The sequence below is a fragment of the Ambystoma mexicanum genome, chromosome 5p (assembly GCF_040938575.1).
Source record: "Ambystoma mexicanum isolate Mex_15411 chromosome 5p, UKY_AmexF1_1, whole genome shotgun sequence".
Taxonomy (NCBI): Eukaryota; Metazoa; Chordata; class Amphibia; order Caudata; family Ambystomatidae; genus Ambystoma; species Ambystoma mexicanum.
In genome coordinates, this window is record NC_090930.1 from 271,063,430 (window position 1) to 271,084,101 (window position 20,672).

Below are 20,672 nucleotides of genomic sequence, written 5' to 3' on the forward strand. Positions count from 1 at the left end.
CTGTATTTCGTGCTTTAACCATCTCAATATGTCACAGATTATTTGCGAAATTAGTTTGTTCGTTTTTGATCCACAGTGAAGGTAGGTAGTGACTAGCTAGTTTGCTAAAAGCAATACATATCAGGTGTTGAGAAGTAGGTGCCTTAAGTAATGTTTTTTTTTTTTTTAATTTCTTTTATTGATTTCATACAAACAAAAATATACAACGAAAACCAAACAAGCAGCATGATCATAATGGTTCAATTGCACATCAAGTGATCGTAGTCACTGCTCCCATTATCCCACCCTCCCCCCGTGAGCCTATTTGTCCATCTCTTACAGTGTTTGGCACATGCGGCTGAGTTTCGCCTTCTCCGGAGTCATTTGGGTTTGATGTTACTTCAAACAATTCTGTTATTAGCACCCTCCAGGCCAATAGGGTGCCCACCTCCCCCTCATCAGCCCGGCTGCTCGCCTCCTGCCATGCCTCCGCCCATTTCTGTAGATCCTTCCACCATACATCCACCTTAGGTTTGTGGCATTTCTTCCACCCCATGGCGATCCTACGTTTCGCCAGCACATATGCCAGATTTCTTAGTTTCTCAATATGTTTGAGTTTCTGCGGCCTAGGGAACCCAACCAATAAGCAGGCCCAAGCCGTGTCTATAACCAGAGTAACCCCTTTATCAGCTAGTTTACGCGCCACATCACTCCAGTAGCATCTAATAATCGGGCACGACCAAAACATGTGTCATGTCAGTGTTTTCTAGGTTACATTTAGGACACACTTGTATGCCAGCGTTTCGGAACTTAGATATCCTCAAGGGGGTCATATATGCCCTATGCGTTACATACAGCTGAATTTGTTTTAATCTGGCATTTCTAGATACTTTTTTGTGGTAGCCCAGGGCACGCTCCGACATCCCGTCCTCCATCGGGGCTCCCACTTCCACCTCCCAGTCCAATCTCAGATGCGTCAAATCTTTCCCCACCTTAGCCATCACCATCTCGTACAGTCTCGAGATCTCATGACCTCCTTCAGACATATCATACATTGTTTCCAAAACTGCATCTGGTTCTTCTATCAGAACTGTTTCTGGCCAGGTGCCCTTAATCATTCGCACCAATCTAATGTATGTGATGTATTGCCCCGTGTGTAGCCCCACCTCTTCGTTGAGTTCTATAAACTCCTTAATGGATCCCTCCTGCCAGACATCGCCTAACGTCGCCAGCTCCACCGATTCCCAGTAGTTCCTAATAATCACCCTTAGCTGATCATCCCCCCCTGTCTAAGCAACCAACGGTACCTGCGGGAGGCACGGGTATGGGACCTCCATTAGGCGACAAACCCTACGCCAAATTTTCCGCCCCAGCTTCAACATCGCAGGGCGCCCCCTCATGTCCGTTTCGGACAGCCAGATCATTTCTTTCAAATAAAACGGGGCACAGTCCTGCCCAAGTACCCTGTGCTCAGGGGTCTCTTCATCGGAGAGCCACTAAGCCACATATTGCAATTGTCCTGCCAAATAGTAAACCTCAAAATGGGGCAGTCTGATGCCTCCTTTTTCGTAAAAGTTCTGAAGTTTCCAGAACGCCACCCTATTTCGGGTACCGTGCCACAAGAAGTCCCTACACATGCTGTTCAATTTACTAAAAAACTTCTTAGGTATTATGTGTGGGATATTGATAAAGTAATGCAATAGCCTGGGCAGAACTACCATCTTGAGCATAGCCCCCGCCCCATCATCGCTCAGGGCAATCTTGTCCAGAACTGCATGCTGTTCCTGATTTTCTCAACGGCTACTTCCGTATTGTGTCTGTGTTCGTCCTGCGCCGTGTGATCTATATCTATACCCAAATAGCGAAAAGAGTGCGTCGCCCACGGTACCTGTAGCACCGGCAGATCTCCTGCAGGGATCCCCTTATAGCTACCTAATGGGAGCATGACAGACTTTTGGGGGTTTATCGAGATGCCCGACAACTCTGCATACCTTTCCATCACTTCGAGTATGTATCGAAGGTTTTCTTCTGGGTGTTGTAAGTATAGCAACAGATCGTCCGCGTACAAGGATATCAAGTGTTGTTCCCTTCCTACCTCAATGCCAATCGTTTCGTATTGTGCCCTAAGGTATATTGCCAAAGGCTCCAGGGCTAAAATGTAAAGCATCGGGGACCAGGGGCACCCTTGTCTGGTGCCTCTGCCAAGTTGCCATCTTTCGGATATCACCGCTCCAGTTCGGACCCTGGCGAGCGGCTCACTATACAGCATCTTGGCCCACCTGACATAGCACGGCCCCATTCCATACCCTTCCAAGGCAGCCAATAGCCATGACCACTTGACCGAGTCAAAAGCCTTGACCGCATCTAGAGACACTATTGCCATCTCACCTTCGTTTTTGACCCCCCACTCAACTACCCGATGAAGTCGCCTGTGATTGTGTGTAATGTTCCTGTTCGGGACGTAACCCGTCTGATCAGGATGTATGAGTCTACCTATCACTTTATGCAATCGGTTCGCAAGAACAGCTGTGAGAATCTTGCTGTCTTGATTGAGCATCGACAGGGGCCTGTAGGAACCAACTTTGTGCTCCGGTCTGTTGGGCTTGGGCAGCGGTATTATAATCGCCTCTCTAAGTGACTCAGGCAATCGTCCTATCTCAAACGCTTCATTTAGCATATCCAGCATGGGGGAGAGGATTTCTTCCTTGTATACTTTATAAAATTCGCTGGGGAACCCATCTGCCCCTGGGGCCTTACAAGTGGGTAGCTGCTTTACTACCTCTTCTAGTTCTTCCAACGTGATTGGCTCATCTAATTCCTCCCTCTCCTCGTCGCTTATCTTGGGCAGCCCTATGTCTTCTAACGTTTCGTTTATCATGCGCTGGTCATCTCCATACAGTTCTTTGTAATATTCCACAAATTCTTTGTTAACCCCCTCTTGCGTGGCCACCTCCTCTCCGTCCTCCCTAATGATGGTCCTAATCGGGGACTTGGGGGTCTCGCTTTTGTATAGCCAGGCCAAAAGGCGGCCCGTCTTGTCTCCTCCTGCGTGCTGCCTCTCGACATATTTTTTATAATTAAGATTGCAGAGTTTTTCCCAGTGCCCTGCGCATTGTTGCTGTAGTTGGAGTACCTGCTCCGTGTCTACCTCTTCGCTCTTCAGCGTTGTTTCCAGCTCAGTTTCCGCCCTCTGTAGGTCAGCCAAAACCCCACCCTGTAACCCTCTTGACTTAGCAATGGCCGCCCCCCGCATTACCACCTTAAAGGCTTAAAGTGCTCGCAGAGTCGACACTCCCAGTGTTTTCTACAAAAAAGTTGGCACTCTCCTCCCTTATATCTTCTCTAAAGATTGGGTCTTTGAGCGCCTCCGCCCGGTGTAGGGATTTTCGCCCTCGGGGGCAATATTGCCAACCGAGGGTCAGGGGCGAATGATCCGAGAGGACCCTGGCCTTGTATTCGGTTTGGGTAATCTCGGCCACCACATCTGCTGTAACAAAGACATAATCGAGTCTAGTGTACAGTTGGTGTGTGGACGAATAGTGTGAGTATTGCCTCTTAGTGGGGTGTTTCATCCTCCACGCATCTGTAAAACCAAAATCCGTTAGCAGCGTCCGCAACGTTCTCGCCGCTGGGCTAGGCTTATGTACCCTGTCATCTGACCTGTCCACCGCCGGATCCAACACACAATTGAAGTCCCCTCCCCAGATCACCGCGCTTCCCATACACACATGTAACGCTCACCTGATTCTCGCAGAGGCGCCGGTCTTGACTGGGCGACTACCGTATCTTCAAAGGTGATGTGTAGCACCCGGTTGGCTCTTTGGGCTGGACCTCTGTGCACTGTATGCCTGACGTGTAGAGTAAGATGTCTGCAGATAGAAAATATGGGGTTAATGAACTGGGGTTATTGGGGTGTCCCTATCTCTTTCCTCTTCTCCTCTCCTGTAGACCCCCAAAGGTTAACGCTCTCACCTTAGGTAAGTGAATGCCGAGCTCTCCATCTGCCTCGGGGCAGGGTGCTGTACCCAGTTTCTTCACTGTATAGGTAGCGCAGGCCTCTTGACTTCAGAGGACTGCTGTCCGTCGTTTACTGCACGAACGGTAAGTTTCGAGTCATTCAAATGTCTTTAAAGTCTTTAGTAATGATGTCTCTTGTTTAGCAGGGTTCCGGCGATGGCGGATGACGGGCTGAAGTGAGTTGAAGATGGAGCCCGTGTGATGAATAGAAGCGCCTGGAAGCACGTAAGTAAGCGCTTGTTGCCTGCTTCACTATGCGCTCTAACTGTCTTTTTATTTTGCAGGTACGAGTTCGGAGCGGCTGCAGGGTGCCGGAATACCCACTGGATTAGATGTGGAAAGGAGTAATGGCACGTGACTATTAAAGTTCCCCAATGTCTTTAAACGCACCTTGTTTTGTCTTTCAGATGCGGGATGCAGCGCCGAAGGCCTCCGGAGCGTGCGAAGAGTTGGTAAACTTTTGTCTTTCAGATGCCGGAATGCTAACCTGTTCTTTCTTGTCTTTATAGGTGTTGCTGAAGACTGGATTCAGGATGGTAAGCCTTTGCCTTTCAGATGCCGGAATGCTAACCTGTTCTTTCTTGTCTTTATAGGTGTTGCTGAAGACTGGATTCAGGATGGTAAGCCTTTTTCCTTAGGCCCAGGACCGGATGCAGAAGACACGATGAGCGTTCTGCTGCAGAGGTTGCAGAATAACGCAAAGCAAGATTCATCCACCGGGTGTGGTTTAAATAGCCTCCTGTAGTGCTTAGGTGTCTCCTTCCACAGCCACGCCTAAGTAAGAAAAGAGTTCCTGGTAAGAAAAGAGTTCCTGCCTTCCAGAAGAGTTCCAGTGTTCTGAATCTAGGGAGTGGCTCCAGCCCCACCCAACAGGAAAAGTAGTTCCAAACAGAAGAGGATCAGAGGCTCAACTGGCAGGCAAGTAAGCAGCATGGTCTGCTGAAGGTAAGTCCACCCAAGCATTATGAGCCCGGCGCTTCCAGCGCTGGGACTGGGCATATTTATGAGCCTGGTGCCACTGGCGCCAGGACTGGGTCCAAAAGGTCCCAATTGGGACTGGTTGGCACTCGGAACCTGGGTTATGGATCTGCTTCCAAGGGAGTTGGGAAAACCCTGACCTTTTGGAAGCAGAGATCATGACAACACACTAAGATTGGCACTCAGGGCTCTGAAATATGCTGCTGTGTTTTGGTTGGGGGCATACGTGTTTACTATGCATACCTCCCTGCCCTCTACCAGCCCTCGCAATATAGCCATCCTTCCATCCGTTTCCGCCACCTCCTGTGTCAGTTTGAATGGGACATGCGGTGCCACCCAGGTTAGCACCCCCCGGGCATATGCAGAGTATGGCGAGCCCACTACGATCCCTTTCCACTTTCTCTTAACTAGGTCCAACTTCTCCCGCGTCAAATACGTTTCTTGTAGTAATGCAATGTCTATTTTCTGCCTTTTCAGATACATCATGATCTTGTTCCTTTTCAGGTAGCTGTTAAGGCCCCTAACGTTCCACGTTATTATCCTGAGGTCCCCCATAGGTCGTTAATAAGCACCCACCCAATTCTCCATAGATTATGTCCCTTTGTGCACCGCATGTGCCGCAAGCTGGTTCTCCCAAACAGACTCAACCCAAAACTTATGCTCCCCATAACCACACACACTCAACTCCCCGTCCCCCAACTTTCTGCCCTCCCGCCCCTCCCCCAACAGTAACCCAGCTCCATTCCTGGATCTCGGGCATCCCCACATCTAGCCCTGCTGAGCGCTAGCCTCTGCTCAGGGCTCAGTAGGATATAGCCGCCCTAATGGCCGCGGAAACTAATAGTCTATTGGGGCAGGTCGCCCGCGTTCTGTTGCTCCTCCCAAAAAACATTACACAGTCGATTGCCAAACCGTTACCGATTACAATTACACTCACTATATTCCAGTCTGAATCGAGCACCAGGCTCGGATCGTGTAAAAGGTTCAGTTAGGCACAGCTTCTCCATACAATCAGGGTCTTTTTCCTTACTGGATTTTCATTCGGTGTGATCCTGCCGATCCCGATCTGCTTCTTGTTCCGGGCAGTCCTGCAGGTCCAACCATGTGACAGCATCCTCGGGGGCATCGAAAAAGAGCGCTTTGTTCATATGTAGCACTTTCAACCGTGCCGGGTACAGAAGCATATATCTGATTCCTGCTGCCCTCAGCCTCCTTTTGATGGCTACATAGCTGTACCTCTGCCTCTGTACCAGCATCGTGTAGTCCGGATACGCTGTGATGTTAGCGGATGCTCTCTTGATCGTGCCGCCCTTACGAAAGTATTTGAGGATCTTCTCCCTATCTCTGTAATTTAGGATCTTCACGATGATCGGTCTTGGTGGGGCCCCCGGCCGGGGCTTCCTCATCAGGGCGCGGTGCGACCTCTCCACCGTAAATCCCTGCGAGAGATTACCAGCTCCGATCTCTTGCAGGATCATGTTTTCAACATAGTTTGTGGGATCTTGGCCTTCTTCTCCCTCCGGAAGGCCAACCACGCGAATGTTGTTTCTCCTCGCTCTTCCTTCCGCCTCTTCCACCCGATTTTCCAAGTTAGCGACCTGTTCTTTTAAGACATGGATCTCCTTCGCATTGCTCGTGCTAACATCTGTATTAATCTTCACCCCACTTTCCAAACCGCTGGTCCTTTCTGCAAGCGCCCTAACATCTTGGCGAAGCAGGGTGAGTTCTGTGCCAACAGCATCGATCTTATGCTCCAGAGCTGTGCGTAGCTCCGCCATTGCCAAGTCCCATTTGGCGCTTAGCCCCGTTATAGCTTCAAGGATCTGGTGCTTGTCCCCTTCAGGGGCATCTTCCGCCGGGGTCTCGATCGCGCTCTGCACAGACGTTGAGGGGGTCCGTTGCGTTCTCGTGAAAGTCTCCATCAAGGGTTGCTTGGTCTTAGCTCTCAACCCTTTCGCCGACATGGCGCTTTTTCGCAGCTCCTGTGTGCCTTTGCTTTAGTGCTACTGTTGCACCGTCCTCGGTCCGACAATGGTCAGGTTTTCAGGTCGCCAGACGCACATTCGAGATGGCACCTCGGATTGTCTTGTGGATGGGCTATGGCTTTGCACTCCCCATACAAATTCCACAGGCCTCGTCGCCCGAGCATCCAATGTCATCCCCTCTTACGGTCAGATCGCCGAGGCTCCATTCGCGTATATCAGGCCGGGCGCTTTTGCAGTTTCGACCACTCTGCCATATCCCCCAATTGTGTTGCTTCTCCCGGCATTTACCGCAGCCGTGTCCCGCAGGTCCAGGGGATCAGCTTCGTTTCCCCTCGGAGGCCTTTCCTTTGTTAGCCGCCATCTTGGTGTCGCAGCAGCCCCACAATCGCACCGACAAAACCATGTATATCTCACGATTCTCGGGGGCTATGAGCTTCTCCAGGGAGCTTCACGTATCTTGCAGCTTCCGACACCTGACCTTCGAAGTTCTAGGCGCTCGTTGCAGTTTTAGTAGGTAAATTTGGCAAAAATAGTCTCGGATCATCAGGAGCTCCTCACGCGGCACGTCCTATTCCATGGCCACTTAGCCACGCCCCGTGCATTAAGTAATGTTGCGGTAGGTGGCAGAGTCCCAAGGATCAAATAATTTAAGCTTTGGACAGAATTTCAGAAGCCGTTGTATTGGGTTTGAGGTGGAAAAGCCTGTTTTCATGTTCTGTATTGAAATTCTGTTTTTTGAGAAGTGAGGAGATTGCTTGGATGTGTAAAGGCACAATACAATTAGATTTCCTTGTGATGTGGTTGCTTGACCTTACATTGAAGAAAGACTGTCACGTGTTTGTGAAACTTTTTTGACAGTAATGCAATCGCCACCTATCACGATCAGAACCGTGTGGGCAAACCGATGTGCACCCTACACACACTACCGCAGTATGGCTTCCTTTCTGTGCATCTATATCAAACAATGCATGCATGCCCATGGCACAAATGCTTGTTAGTGGACACAAGCACTCAGCAATGTGTGGTGTCCGTGTTCTGCACCTCCTAGCCGCATCTGTAAAAGTAGCCAAAAATGGTGTGGGAGAGGGCACGTTAAGACCGCTAAAACCAAAGTAAATGTTTTGCTATGTGGAATAGTGAAATATTTCATTGTGTTTCACTGCAAAACTTGCAATTGAAAGCAGAAAATATTTTTCATTTTTGTGGCATTTTGCCCCGAGAAATGAAACCAAGCCTTGCTGACTGAGAACACACAAAAAAGGGTGGGTCTCATTGTTATTTGTCCTTGAATCACTCATACTAACAATTTGAAGAAAGTAATGTGTCAAATACCCACAGAAAATTGGTATGATTGACTGTAATGAAACAGGATATAAGACAGTTAAGTTTTGATTGCTGACATAGGCCGTTTGAGGGTTGCTCACCTTCACATAGAGGGAATCGAAAATCAAAATGTAAGCATAGTTTTACATAATAATTAGGTGACTGAGGATGGCATGTGTGCTGTATGCTTGATGATTAATGATGTGAAAGAGGAATGTTCAATTTTACGCTAAGAATAGATATTGTACATGTTAATTTTAGCAGAAATTGTAAGTTAACATATTTAGGTACTGTCTATATTCTATTATAAACTTGGTACTGAAATATATTTTCCAATCTGTCCTTTTGCGATAGCAGTAATACGGAGTAAAATGCCTGCCTTCATGATCTGAAAATGTGCAGATGGAAAAGTGTTGCATCTCAAAGTGAAACGACTCGTTTCTTCTCGAGAACGAAAAACATTGGTGATGGAACATAAGCGCATTAGATTTAACCACATGACTTTGACTAAAGAATGTAAATACAAGAACCAATTGATCGAACATTGCAATTGGCAATATTTTATGAAAGCTGACCCTCATAGAAAAAATGAAAAGCTGCGATGCTTGCTAGCTATCACTTCTATTGGCAAGTGATCAATGTTTTCGTGGACGTAATCATCTATTTTTAGAGTTATGTTAAAAAGTATAAGTACTTGTTACATACCCGATTATTGTGATTTTCTTCAAAATATACGTTATTTTCTCCTTTTTGTGAAAAGAAACATTTTTCACTGTGTGTGGATGTGTGTGTTTATCTTCCTGGTTTTGCATTAGGTAACGTTATGACGTGGGTGATGACCGTACGTTTTGCTATGCTGTCCACGAACGTCCTGAGAATAGGTGGAGCACATCGTTTTGACTAGTGAGGTCAGCTATAGGGGTGGGTGATCTGAATCATTGCCCAAGGGAACTTGAACTTGGGGTGATCAACAGAGCAGTTCAGCACAAGATGGCTGTACCTGACCCATCAGTTTTGCATGTGTTAATGTAAGGAAAAAAGGTATAATGCATTGGAGTTCTTTTTACGATTGATCGATGTATACTCAAAAATACATGCCCAATTGATTGGGCCAATAAAATGTCTACACAAACTTCCCCTTTAACTGACACACGCGCATGCAGTAGACAAGAAGTAAATATGCACTCACCATAAAGAAACGCGGACAATAGGTCGACTATGCATTTCTACTCCAAGAATTTTGCTTGCAACCATATAGACATGAATAACATATGCAATGTATAAGCTGAATGCAACACGAACGATACATATATATACCTGACTAACATAGAAGCAAGACAGTACTGAGCAGCTATCTTTTTCAAATTGGAAGCAGTAGCAGCATGCATCGAAATGAATGAAAGGCCTTGAGGCTTCATGGAAACTTGAACTGCTGAATTTACTGAAATACAGATTCGTGCAGGGCTCAGACAGTAGCTGCCAAAGTTACTGCGATATTCTGGATCGTCCGGACGGCTTGTAGAGAACACAAGATAATAATTCTCATGGCACAAGACATATTTTTCTAAGATTAATTAAAGAACAACCATCCTTTGAACTCCAGGTGCAGAATAATTATAAGCTAAAACCTTCATAAGAAACGGATGAACTAAGTCCCTAGTGGTCAGAAAAGTAATAACGTGTACTTTTATTAGTTAAAATCTCTGTAAATGCAGGATGAAATAATAAAAAACACGGTCCTCTCACACGTGACCCCTAATTCTAAGTCTATTCATTAGCCCCACATATTCTCAGAAATGAGGGGCCTTGCAAGGTTAACTACAAAGAGGTTGCTCTGGCTCATCGCCTAGGACTAAGGGATAGGGATATTATATTTCTTTATTGAAAGGAAAACAGTTCCTAGTCCTCTCTCCCCCCTTACTCCTGTGTTGATGACTTGTCACTTGCTCAAGGTTGGTCAGTAAGATGCCAACCAACGAAAACTCCCAATGCTGTGCCACCCAGTACATGTGTTAACCAATCACATATTATAGAGATGACATGTATTCACCATTATCAATTTAGAGGTGGTCTCAGGTGGAGCCATTAGAAGGGTAACATCTAAAGAGCTGTTGGTACTCTTGTTCAGAGAGGAATTGCCATAGCATTTCGGTGCTGGACTGCCCATGTGGGCGGGACAAAGACTGATATGCAAATGGATATTTCCCATCTGTGAAAGGTACAGTGAGCAAAAAGCGTCTGCTGCAAACTCTCATCTTAGAACAGGTTATCATGCCATGTTCTTTCTGGAGAGGAGCGCCTGCTACCTCTTTTGAAACATCCAATTAGAAGACTAACCCTTATGTAATACATACATAGTCAATTCCCTTAACCAATCCTTTCACAAGATTGTAATATGACGTCAATAGTGATGAGTTTTCAAGTCATATTGGTTGTTTACTATGAGAACCTATGAGAACTGTGAACCTATTGCTTGTATGCTGTCCCTGCGTTATGTTGGATTGCTAATAAAGTGGGCTTTGACTTTCACTTTTACTATTTTCGTTATTGCGTGCAGGATTTCTCGGCCTCCCGTTTATGCTTAATCTGGGGTTGTGCATACCATCTTAACAAATGAAAATGCAGAAAATGTGGGTTAAGTGTTTGAATTTGGTATGCAACTGTTCTGAACAACTCCAGAGATCTTTCATGGATGTGTACAAAAACATTTTTTCATTTCCCTTTTGTACATTTCCCGGTGTACCCTTAACTCCACTGCCACTATTGCTGAAATGTAATATATATATAAACCTGTGCTGCTCTGTAAAACATGTAATGTGTTTTTTGGAAATGTAAGCAAAATATTTTTCTTTGTGGATTGAAATAATTATTAAAATATATATACAATGCATTGAAATATAAAATAACATACAAAGACATGCAATAGGAGGTACAGAGGAATAAGAAACCTTGGTAAATAATAAACTACAGGAGAATAAGACACAATGGGGTTGTGATCAAAATTCAGCACATGCACAAAGACAGAAATTATGGAGGCCTTTGCTGGCTATTGAAAGGGGTTCACAGGTGCAACAGTATTTGGCCAAAATCCCACTGCTAATAGTGCAACAGAAGTGTGTATTTTTGATATGCAGTTTTTGGGCAAGATCAATTGATGATAACCCCCCACCATCACTAAATTGGTCTTTCCCGCTTGTTGAAGGCCGCTCCAAATTGGCCTAAAAAAGGCACACTTTTCAACATGCAGGATTTTGACATCAAACCTAATTGTTAGATTGAATGGTAATTGTATTGACTGAGTTGACGGACCACTGGCAAAAACTGAAGTAAAAAGAATATTGGAATCGTACACTACACTCTGAGTCTCGGGAGGATAGCTCAGGGGTAGCGACGACACAGAGCAACACAGGTTCGATCGCCGGGCCCATGCTTAGGAACCTCTGGGTATTAAGCGCGTTATAAATAACCAATTACAAGGGCAACACCCCAAATCACTGAAGCATGTGCCACCTTAACCGCAGGGAGCTTCTGCCCATACATTTCACACCTGCCAAACGACTGTTTAGAAAATCACATGCAAACTGTAAATACTGCATCAAAAATATTTTGGGAAATTGAGCAGCAGTGGACATACATTGCCATATCAGATGCATCATTGATAGCCTTTTGTGTATATGCTATTTTCATTGTGCACCAAAACAAGAGTACATGCACCCCAATGCTATGTGTAAAGCAGTTGTTGAAGTTACAATAGGGCCACTTGGAAGTAAGGTGCTCAGGAATTTATGGCAGGAAGTATGCTTTTTATATGGACTCCCAGTTTGTGTTGTAGAAGAATTTTATCCAGTTCACTGGAACTTGATTTTGACCTGCGCTATTTGCAGTCACTGATGTTGCATTGGTTGTAGCAGCGTGATAAAGAACAATGCTGAATGTGGCTGAAACACTTCTTTAACTGGTCTTCAAAGGCAATTTAAGTTCAGATTTTACATTTGCACACAGTCCACACCTTGTTTACCTACTGCAAATTGGTTAGGCTTATTCTGGGTGCTATCACATCTAAACGAGCAATATGCCGCATTTTGCTGGCAGATAGTCTACTAGTGACCTGGTCTTGGCAAGTAGCAATGTGCCCAGTTTCGTGCACATGCTCCACTCATTCATGCTGACATCTGAGTGACAACATCCTGACACTGAAAAGATTGTGGTGGCAGTGGTTGCAGTGTCCTTGTCTGGCCCAGTTTGGGTACTGCTGACCTAGAGGAATGGCTACTGCTGTAAAGCCGGGGAAACTACCCAAAGTATGACCTAGTTCTAAATCAGATTGTGGAATTCTCCTTTTGAATATAAAGACATGTATGGTTCATATCCTGTTTTAAACATCCATAACAGAATGGCAGTAGACTTCAGAAAATGTTCACGTCGTCTATATGCCAATTTCCAGCGTGAATATTATTCGGCCCAGGAAGCGGTCAGTATTGCTGTTGTTTATGATCCCGCGGCCATTGAGCTTGCACTGAATCATGACAGGATGATTCTTCTTCACATCCGTAAAGTGCACAGCGACCAAAGGAGATGTGTAGTTGACCTTAAAATGAAATCAAAAGAAGACAAGAAATCCTATCAATTTACAGCATATACAATGAAATCGACGCATTTCATTTTTTAATTGCATCATGATGCTTGTATGCTACTTCCTAACAAATTCTGATCCTTTTGGACTAACCTTGTTGTCAGATGAAGGCTTTAAGGGTAAACATTCACTCAAATGGCCACTTAAATGATCAATATTTTCTTTGGTGTTCATATAGGTGGGAATGATGCAGGTCCCTTGATAGATTCAATCCCATACTCATTGGCTCTTTTACTAAAAATTCAATTAGACTTCAGAACTGAACCCAGCTGAATGATGCCCTTGCCATATTTGACCTTTTTGTTCCTGTGGTTGTCTTACATTGTGCAGCTCTGACGTTCCCTTTATAACAACTTTGCTTGTTTCATTAGACCCTGTTGAGACCTATCGTATCTGACCATCAACAAATGACACATTCTGCCTTCGCTTTCCCTATTAATAGCATGCCCGTAAATGCATGATCAGTCTCCTGCATGCTCACATGCTCACTTTATAAAAATAAGTCCAATAGAAACGTACTCCTTTCTTCTGGTTTGCCTCCAGGATACTGGTCGTTCTGTAGCATTCCCCTGGGCTGAGAACTCTTGTGAAGATGGGACAGCTCAAATAAACAGTAATGTTAACAGCTTAAAGAAAACAGATATTCGTACACTGGGGAGGAGGCCCTAGAAACAAGGGACACCAAAATTCGGGACGTGCTGAAAGGTGACTTTGAGGAAGATGTTGCTGTGGTTTTCTCATAGACTTACACTGGGTGCATCCCTCCTCTTTCATCGCTTTGCTAACCTGTTCCCCTTTTCTCACTTGGCCTTGAGCACTCCATATAAGAACCTGACTGTGGTTATACATCCGATATTATATCGGTCCTAGATCATTTGGATTAATGATTAGATTTTCCAACCTGCTGTAGTTCAGGAGAAGTCTCCATGCTTTTCCGGGAGTGGAGGCTACAAGTAGAAACCGACCTGTGGAGGCCCTCTCTGCTAGACAGGGCACCCTTTAGCTAGTCACTGAATGGTTTGGTCAGCTTGTAGCCACTTCATCGTGTGGTTCTTCTTTCCCACCTAGTTGTGAATTATTCCTTCAACCTCAAACCTTAATCTTCCTTAGAGATTAAACACTTGGGATACTTCAAATGCAAGAACAAAATATTGTTAGTGAGAGGATTTGGACTCGCCAATTTCCAGCTTTCTTCAGAGCCATTTCCTACGTGTACTTGCAATTGGTTTCTATATACCATTTCAGTTGAAAAACCAGAAAACCCAAGAATCTGAGATTAAGACTAATACATGCATAAACACATGCCGGAGTCCAGAAAATACTTATGATTTGATAGACTAAGTATTACAAATCAGAAAGGTTTTGATTCTACCCTCGGGGACTTTACAACACCCAGCATGCAAAGGAAAAATGGATTGTGGCATGTATAGTGCTGGATTTATAATCTGGAAATCCAGATCTATAAGTACCAAAATGCAAGGAAACACCAGGACACCTTAGCTTCTCATGAATTAATAGGGCTATGTCAGCATATGCTCCATTTTATCTTTGTAAACAAGAAGCTATTGACTGTAGGACAAGGGATAATTCCTCTGCTTAGGCAGAAATGATGGGGTCATAAACAGTTCAATTACAAATATTAACACAAAAACATATAAGTGTTGCATTTCATTCAGATGATAGTTGAGGTGCTTGTTGAGTCCATGGCACTGACCTAGGTTTCTGTGCCTACCTTATGTCATATTAATAGGCTTCTGCTCCCATGGGAAGCACCCTGTAATTGCTTTTCAGGACACCGGAACCCGTAGGCCCTTTAAGCGAGGTAGCGCTATTTGGGATGGATAGGGGTGCAGAAAATACTCTTGCACCAATAATAAGACTGATTCAGGAAGTTGGCGAATCTTTAGCTGTTTTATTAACAAGTATTTAAAACAGTACAATGGACATCAACGGGCGTTTGCTCAAATCTCTCTTGAGTGGTCTCAACGCATTTCATAAAAAGTTACATCTATATAGTGAATGCCCGGCATACGTGATGTCATACTACGTGGCAAAATAAGAAAACCTCCTTGGGGTTGTGATGGGCCTAAGGGGAACATCTAGGTATTCTTTCTATGGGGATAGGATAGTGATTGGGTCTCTAAGGTCAGGTGGACAGCTATGCCCACCCCTGGTGCAAGTAATCTTCGCTGTCATGAAATACACAACGTTTCATTGGCTTTCAAACTATAGGGCTCTTTGCTATGTGGCCCTCTATGATTGGTTGGCACGCTTCTACCCTTCTGGAATATTTCACTTGCTAGCAGCACGCAAGCTGGTACCCCAGGTGCTGGAGGGTTGGCTTGGTCATGCCAACATCCATCATCACTCCTACTGTTTGCCATTCAAATTAGTCTTTGAACTCGTCCTTGCAAAGTATCACTGTGCCTGAGAATAGAAGGGAGTGTGAGCATGGTCTTATCTTCAAGTCTCGGTTTAGCTCACTCAGTCTATTTTCATCTTGACCATGCTACAGGAGGCCGTGTTTTGAGCTCCTTCGCATTTAACACTATTAAATTAATAAAACCTTGCACTTCTTGTGATTTTCCATTGCACCTCAACGGGAGCTCCTCTCGCTTCGCAAGTTCATTGCATCTTCTCAAATAGATAACCAGTTTCTTGGCTGCCCCAACCCTTTGACCCCAGGCCAGGCAAGCCTTCTCAAGTCTTCATTGTCAGCCGTTTTCTTTTACTGTGCCACACTTTCAGCCCTTCTATTCCTGGGGTCCAGATTTGCTTAAAACATGATGTGGAACATCCAGATTCTTTACATATATACATTGGCGGCACCGCCAGCAGTCTATTCACTACCTATAGCTAGCCTTCATGATTGCTTAGTCTACTTGCATTTCAGCATCTGTACATTTATAAAAAACGTTTTTGCATTTTCTTCAGTGCTTTTCGTACGTGTAATCTTCATTCCGCACATGAAATGTCTCTCAATCCTTTAATTTGTCATCAGAATCTATAAGGTCTGTTTACTTTCTTCATCGGCATCTCTTCTGGGTGCGTCATCTTTGCTTCATGAGACGTCAACAGGCTCTTGCTTTTACCGCTCGTACTTCTTCGAAGACCTCCCTTAAGAGGCTGCCATTTCTTCATGGGTACATCATATAGGGCTTTCTCAATGGATACCTTGTTTCGAGGATTCTTCGGGGAATAGGCAACATTACTGGCATCGTGCATGTCGCAATTTACGGTTTCCAACGTATAGGCAAAATGGAGGCGGGACTTCGATAGAGGCACTTGGCTCCTCCTCTACACACCTGTTGCAGTAAAATTATTCAACCCCCAACACTGCTACTCGCACCTCCATAAAGTATTTGTGAGAGTCCAAACCGTGGTTGTCGATGCTAAAATCCAGTCTACCGTCTCACCCATTGATGAAAGTTGGTAAATGTAATATAAATTGTACCATTTCCTTAAAGAACCGGTTTATGATATTAGGAACTCAAATGATCTTCACTTTTTCTAGAGGAGTGCTCACATGACTTGTGTTTTCTCTGACTAGAAAATCTTTAGCTCTCTGCCAGAGTGAAGCAATGTGCAGTGCGGCCCAGGAATCGATCAGCTGCTCCGTGAGGAAGAAGGAGCGCATCAAGGTGAAAGCTGTTAGGGTGACGGCCATTGTGTACGTTTTACAGAGAGTTGTTAAAGGTTGCTTTTAGGTGCTTCTATTTCCATGCGGTCTGGCACGTTGATCATTTTCCACTTTTGCCATGAGGTATGGCGTGGATAAGGAATGTAATAAGTGTCCCCATTTATTACAATCATCTAATGCAGAGAATGGCTGTCAATGGGCTTCCATTTTGAACCAAAGCAGTGTTTTCACGGGCCCCATCTTGGAATGGTAGGACGTGCCGGATAATGTTATTGTTTACTTGTGTGTCTGCTCCGTTGTTAAATATCTCTATTCCGTGTGTGTGTGTGTGAGAGAACCTGGTGCTGTATGTTTTAGAGAATTGGTTACTGCAGGACATTGGGCATCGTTATAATGTTGGCGGTCCGGAAACTACAGTGCCATCAGCAATGTACCAGCACCCTTTCCTGACCGCCAAACTAAGTCTGCCGGTAGGTACACGGAACTCCCGGCAGGCCAAGCTTCAGGTCCCTCCTGGCACTCTTTTCATTGACGCGCCAGCACCGTTGGCAACGGTGCCGGTGCTTCAGTGACCCCATTCCCGTGGAGTACTATGGGACTCCACGGGAATGGGGATTTACTGTTCTGCCACCACTGCTCATGATATCCCGGTGGCACTGGGATGTCAGGAGGCAGAAAGTGTTACGGCGTCGGTAGTAGCCCGCCCTACCGCCAACCTCGTAATGAGGCCCATTATCAGGAATCATTGTTGCTATGTGAGTTTTTTGCAAGACAGTGCAATTGTTTACATGAAGATGTTCAAAGCTGCTGGACATGGGGAGTGAGAGATGGCCCACCTCATATAGAAACAGCTTGTCCATGCATGATAGCGAAAAAGCTTTCCCAAAGTAGAACACATTGGTAGAAAGAGTAAGTCAAAGTTATGGTGTCTCTGACTATTCTCTCAGCAGTGTTCATCGACTCCACTTTCGACACTCAACCATTTGCAATCCATCCTGCCTGACAATGTAACCTGATTTGCAAGAGGAAAGCGGCAGTGGCTAACCCAAACAGTGCTTCCTTAGTATGAAAACAAAGCCTGGCGGATTTCCAGAGCAAGCCTTTTGCAAATGTAGAGGGTTAGACTATTTTGTCCCGTTCGAGCTTCATAAGAATGCATAAAGGTGTATCTTCTGTGTCAATTATAAATTGGAACAATTATAAAGATGCATAGTTTGTGTCTTTTAGTCTTTTACTTCATACAAGTTAATGTGCAGCCTTGAGATCCGCTGCTGCAAAAAGGAAAGGACCAGAAAACAAGCCTTCTCTGCCTACCCCACAAGACTGTGGCACCTCCTCCCCTTCAGCATCTGCCTCGCCCACACGCCCCTACAATTCAGTAAAAAACTCAAACCCACCTCTGGAAGGAATCTGCCTTAACACCTCCGCCATCACATCACCCCTCGTGCCACCTGACTCGCTAGACGCCTCCTGCCTCTCTCCTTCCTGGCACCCGGTACAGCTGTATCCCTCCTCTGTGCTCCTCCGTATCCCTCAAACCCCCACTGTATACCCCTCTGTAAAGCGCTCTGTTATGTATCTGTATTGTTGTATACCTGTGTAAAGCGTTCCATTGCTTCTTGAAGTTAGGTCCCCGCACAATAAATACCAGAATAATGATACCAGAATAATAAAATGTCAGGTACTCTTTTGGGAGAGGTCACCCCGCATGGCAGTTAAAGTGAGGCTCCAGTTAAAGGAAACCAAGCCAGGTTATCTACTCTGATCTTTCACTTGCTCTCTAGATTTATAAACATTACTTGCCATGTACATTATTAAAGACCGACCCTAGTGGGTTTGCCAGTGCTTGTTTTAGATGGGCATTGTGTAGGTGTTATTTTCCTTTATAAAAGCTCAGATATACTTTTATAGTTGAATAGATCCCCTTCCTTGCTTATTTCAATCTTTGAACTTCAACTAGAAGAGATGAGGTAACACGGTTCCATGTGATAATATCGCCGCAAAAATATCGCCATACAAAAATTTCGCCATATTTTTGCGGCGATATTACCCCATGGAACCTGCGGGGGACACCCCCGCAACTCCCATATATTAAAGGGAGCAGGGGACACCCCCGCAACCCCCACATCCATTTACCCCACAAATTATCCCCACCAAAAATATCGCGTATGGCCGTTCCCGACGACCATATGTACGGCGATATTTTTGGTGGCGATATTACCACCTGATACTGGTAACACCTGCTTAATTTTAGGAAATGGAAATCATTGGTGTTGTACTTACGTGGGTGAGTTTGCCGTAGAATGGGTAGTACATGAGGGCGAATGTGCCATTTTCAGGATAGAGGCTTACAGAGTTCAGATCCCCTTCCTCGCCTTTCTATAATACAAAGAAACATCACGTTACTATTTGGAATACAGCTCAATTTTTTTATGCCAAGCAAAATTGCAATTAAATATTGGCTTTCATGATGGTGTGCTGATTTCTTATTAAGCAGATCTTGCTCTTATAAGAGTTCTATAGTGAGTTTTCCTTGTGCATATCTTTATGAAGATGTAATTTGTGCGAGTGGCTATCTTCAAACATATTGGGCTTCATCATGAGGTTGGCGGTAATACTGTCATTTTTATGCAGAATTACCACCAAACTCATTTACAGTTACCGCAACTCAGTCCTGCAGATTTGCCCCCGGCTTTACGAGTGCTCGTAAATTGGTGTTAATCCCCTTTTCTACACTCCATGCGTCAGCACAGAGACTTTTGCAGATTTTCTGGGAGTGACAATTATTCTGCAGTAAATCCACAGATTATTGGAGGTAAATGGAATATTTGTCTACTTCTCTATGCTGGCGGTAAATCATCCACCACACGTCCAAACTCTGGGTCAATTGTGCAGGAAAGGTGTTGTAAAGTGCTGGTCATTCTGTTACCACAATTTGACCACACATTTTTCTCATACTTCCAAACTTGTAATTAGGTCCATCGATTCAGAGTTGTCTTATATTTGCAGTTGAAGTCTAAATTCTAACCTAAAGATATTTCTTTTGGGTGTTCAGAAAGTTGCGTCATCTTATTACCAGTGAAGCATAGAAAATACCTACATTAGAAACATTGGATAGGACAAGAAGCTATCGCCGCCATTCCACATTCTCTAGAGAAGATACGCCCTTAGGTATATTACTGAAATATCTTGAGTTGCTTCCTAGTCCATATTATCGAAGTCAGTTTCTCCGATTTCGGTTACATTTATTGCTGACAGGGGAAGTTGTAACTGCGTGCTCCCCGACATCGCATGTGGTAATGGGTAGATGTGGATTCTGAAAAGTAACTGAAACGGTTCATATGCTGAGACCTATATTGGTGGAATGCCTGGCTCTTATTGACACTTGTACAAAATATTTGAGTATTTTTTTTTTTAATACACCTCTTCCTCTCTTCCTCCTAGTCCGGATGCTATATGGGCCAGAATGAGTGCTGGCAGAGACATTTCTTACTACAGAAATATTGAGAATGCGGGAATTGTTTTTTTTGTTTTTGTAACTTTCTTTATTATTTTACAACAGATACCCCGTATGGCATTAAACCCCCATCCCTCCCGAATCCCAGCCAAAGCCCGCCCCGCACAGCCAACCCCAAAAGCAAGCGGTAACAGTGTACTCAACCAAATCACATGTCCGTTACTACAGCTGACATTTATGATAATCATAACAACAAGCATGATGACACTTTCACACCAATTTGAGTTCAATTTTAAGGACGCACTTGGGCCCACCGCCCTCTTCTGCGCGGTCCGGCGTGGAATCCGGAGACTACGCAGCTTGTGCCGCATCCGTCTGATATTGTCTGAATGGTGCCCAGTAATCAAATGGGCGACTGTTAATCGGCAGGGTCGAGGCAAATACAGATTCTCTCTTCTCACAGATGCCCATACAGTCCAGCCACTTGGCAAATGTAGGCGGGTTGGCCTTTCCCCAAAACCTGGCTACCAGGTACCTAGCTATTACTGAGGCCATAGCCAGAAGCTTCCTCTCCGTGTGGGTACCACTGTCAACCAAGGCCAACAGCCATAATAACTCTGGCGTGTATACACGTGCTGTGGAATTGTTGGTTTTTTAAAA

General features: G+C 44.9%; 1 protein-coding gene across 1 annotated transcript in view; it reads right to left on the minus strand.

Annotated features, from left to right (window-relative positions):
• Positions 1–9,701: 9,701 nt before the first annotated feature.
• Positions 9,702–20,672, minus strand: part of ATP1B4 (ATPase Na+/K+ transporting family member beta 4) — a 432,920-nt gene continuing 421,949 nt past the window's right edge. The window contains exons 8-9 of the mRNA XM_069612681.1: positions 18,839–18,934; positions 9,702–12,870 (exon numbers count right to left, since the gene is read on the minus strand). Coding sequence (XP_069468782.1) covers positions 12,709–12,870; positions 18,839–18,934 — 258 coding nt within the window. The 3' untranslated portion in view covers positions 9,702–12,708. The remainder of the gene's footprint in view (positions 12,871–18,838; positions 18,935–20,672) is intronic.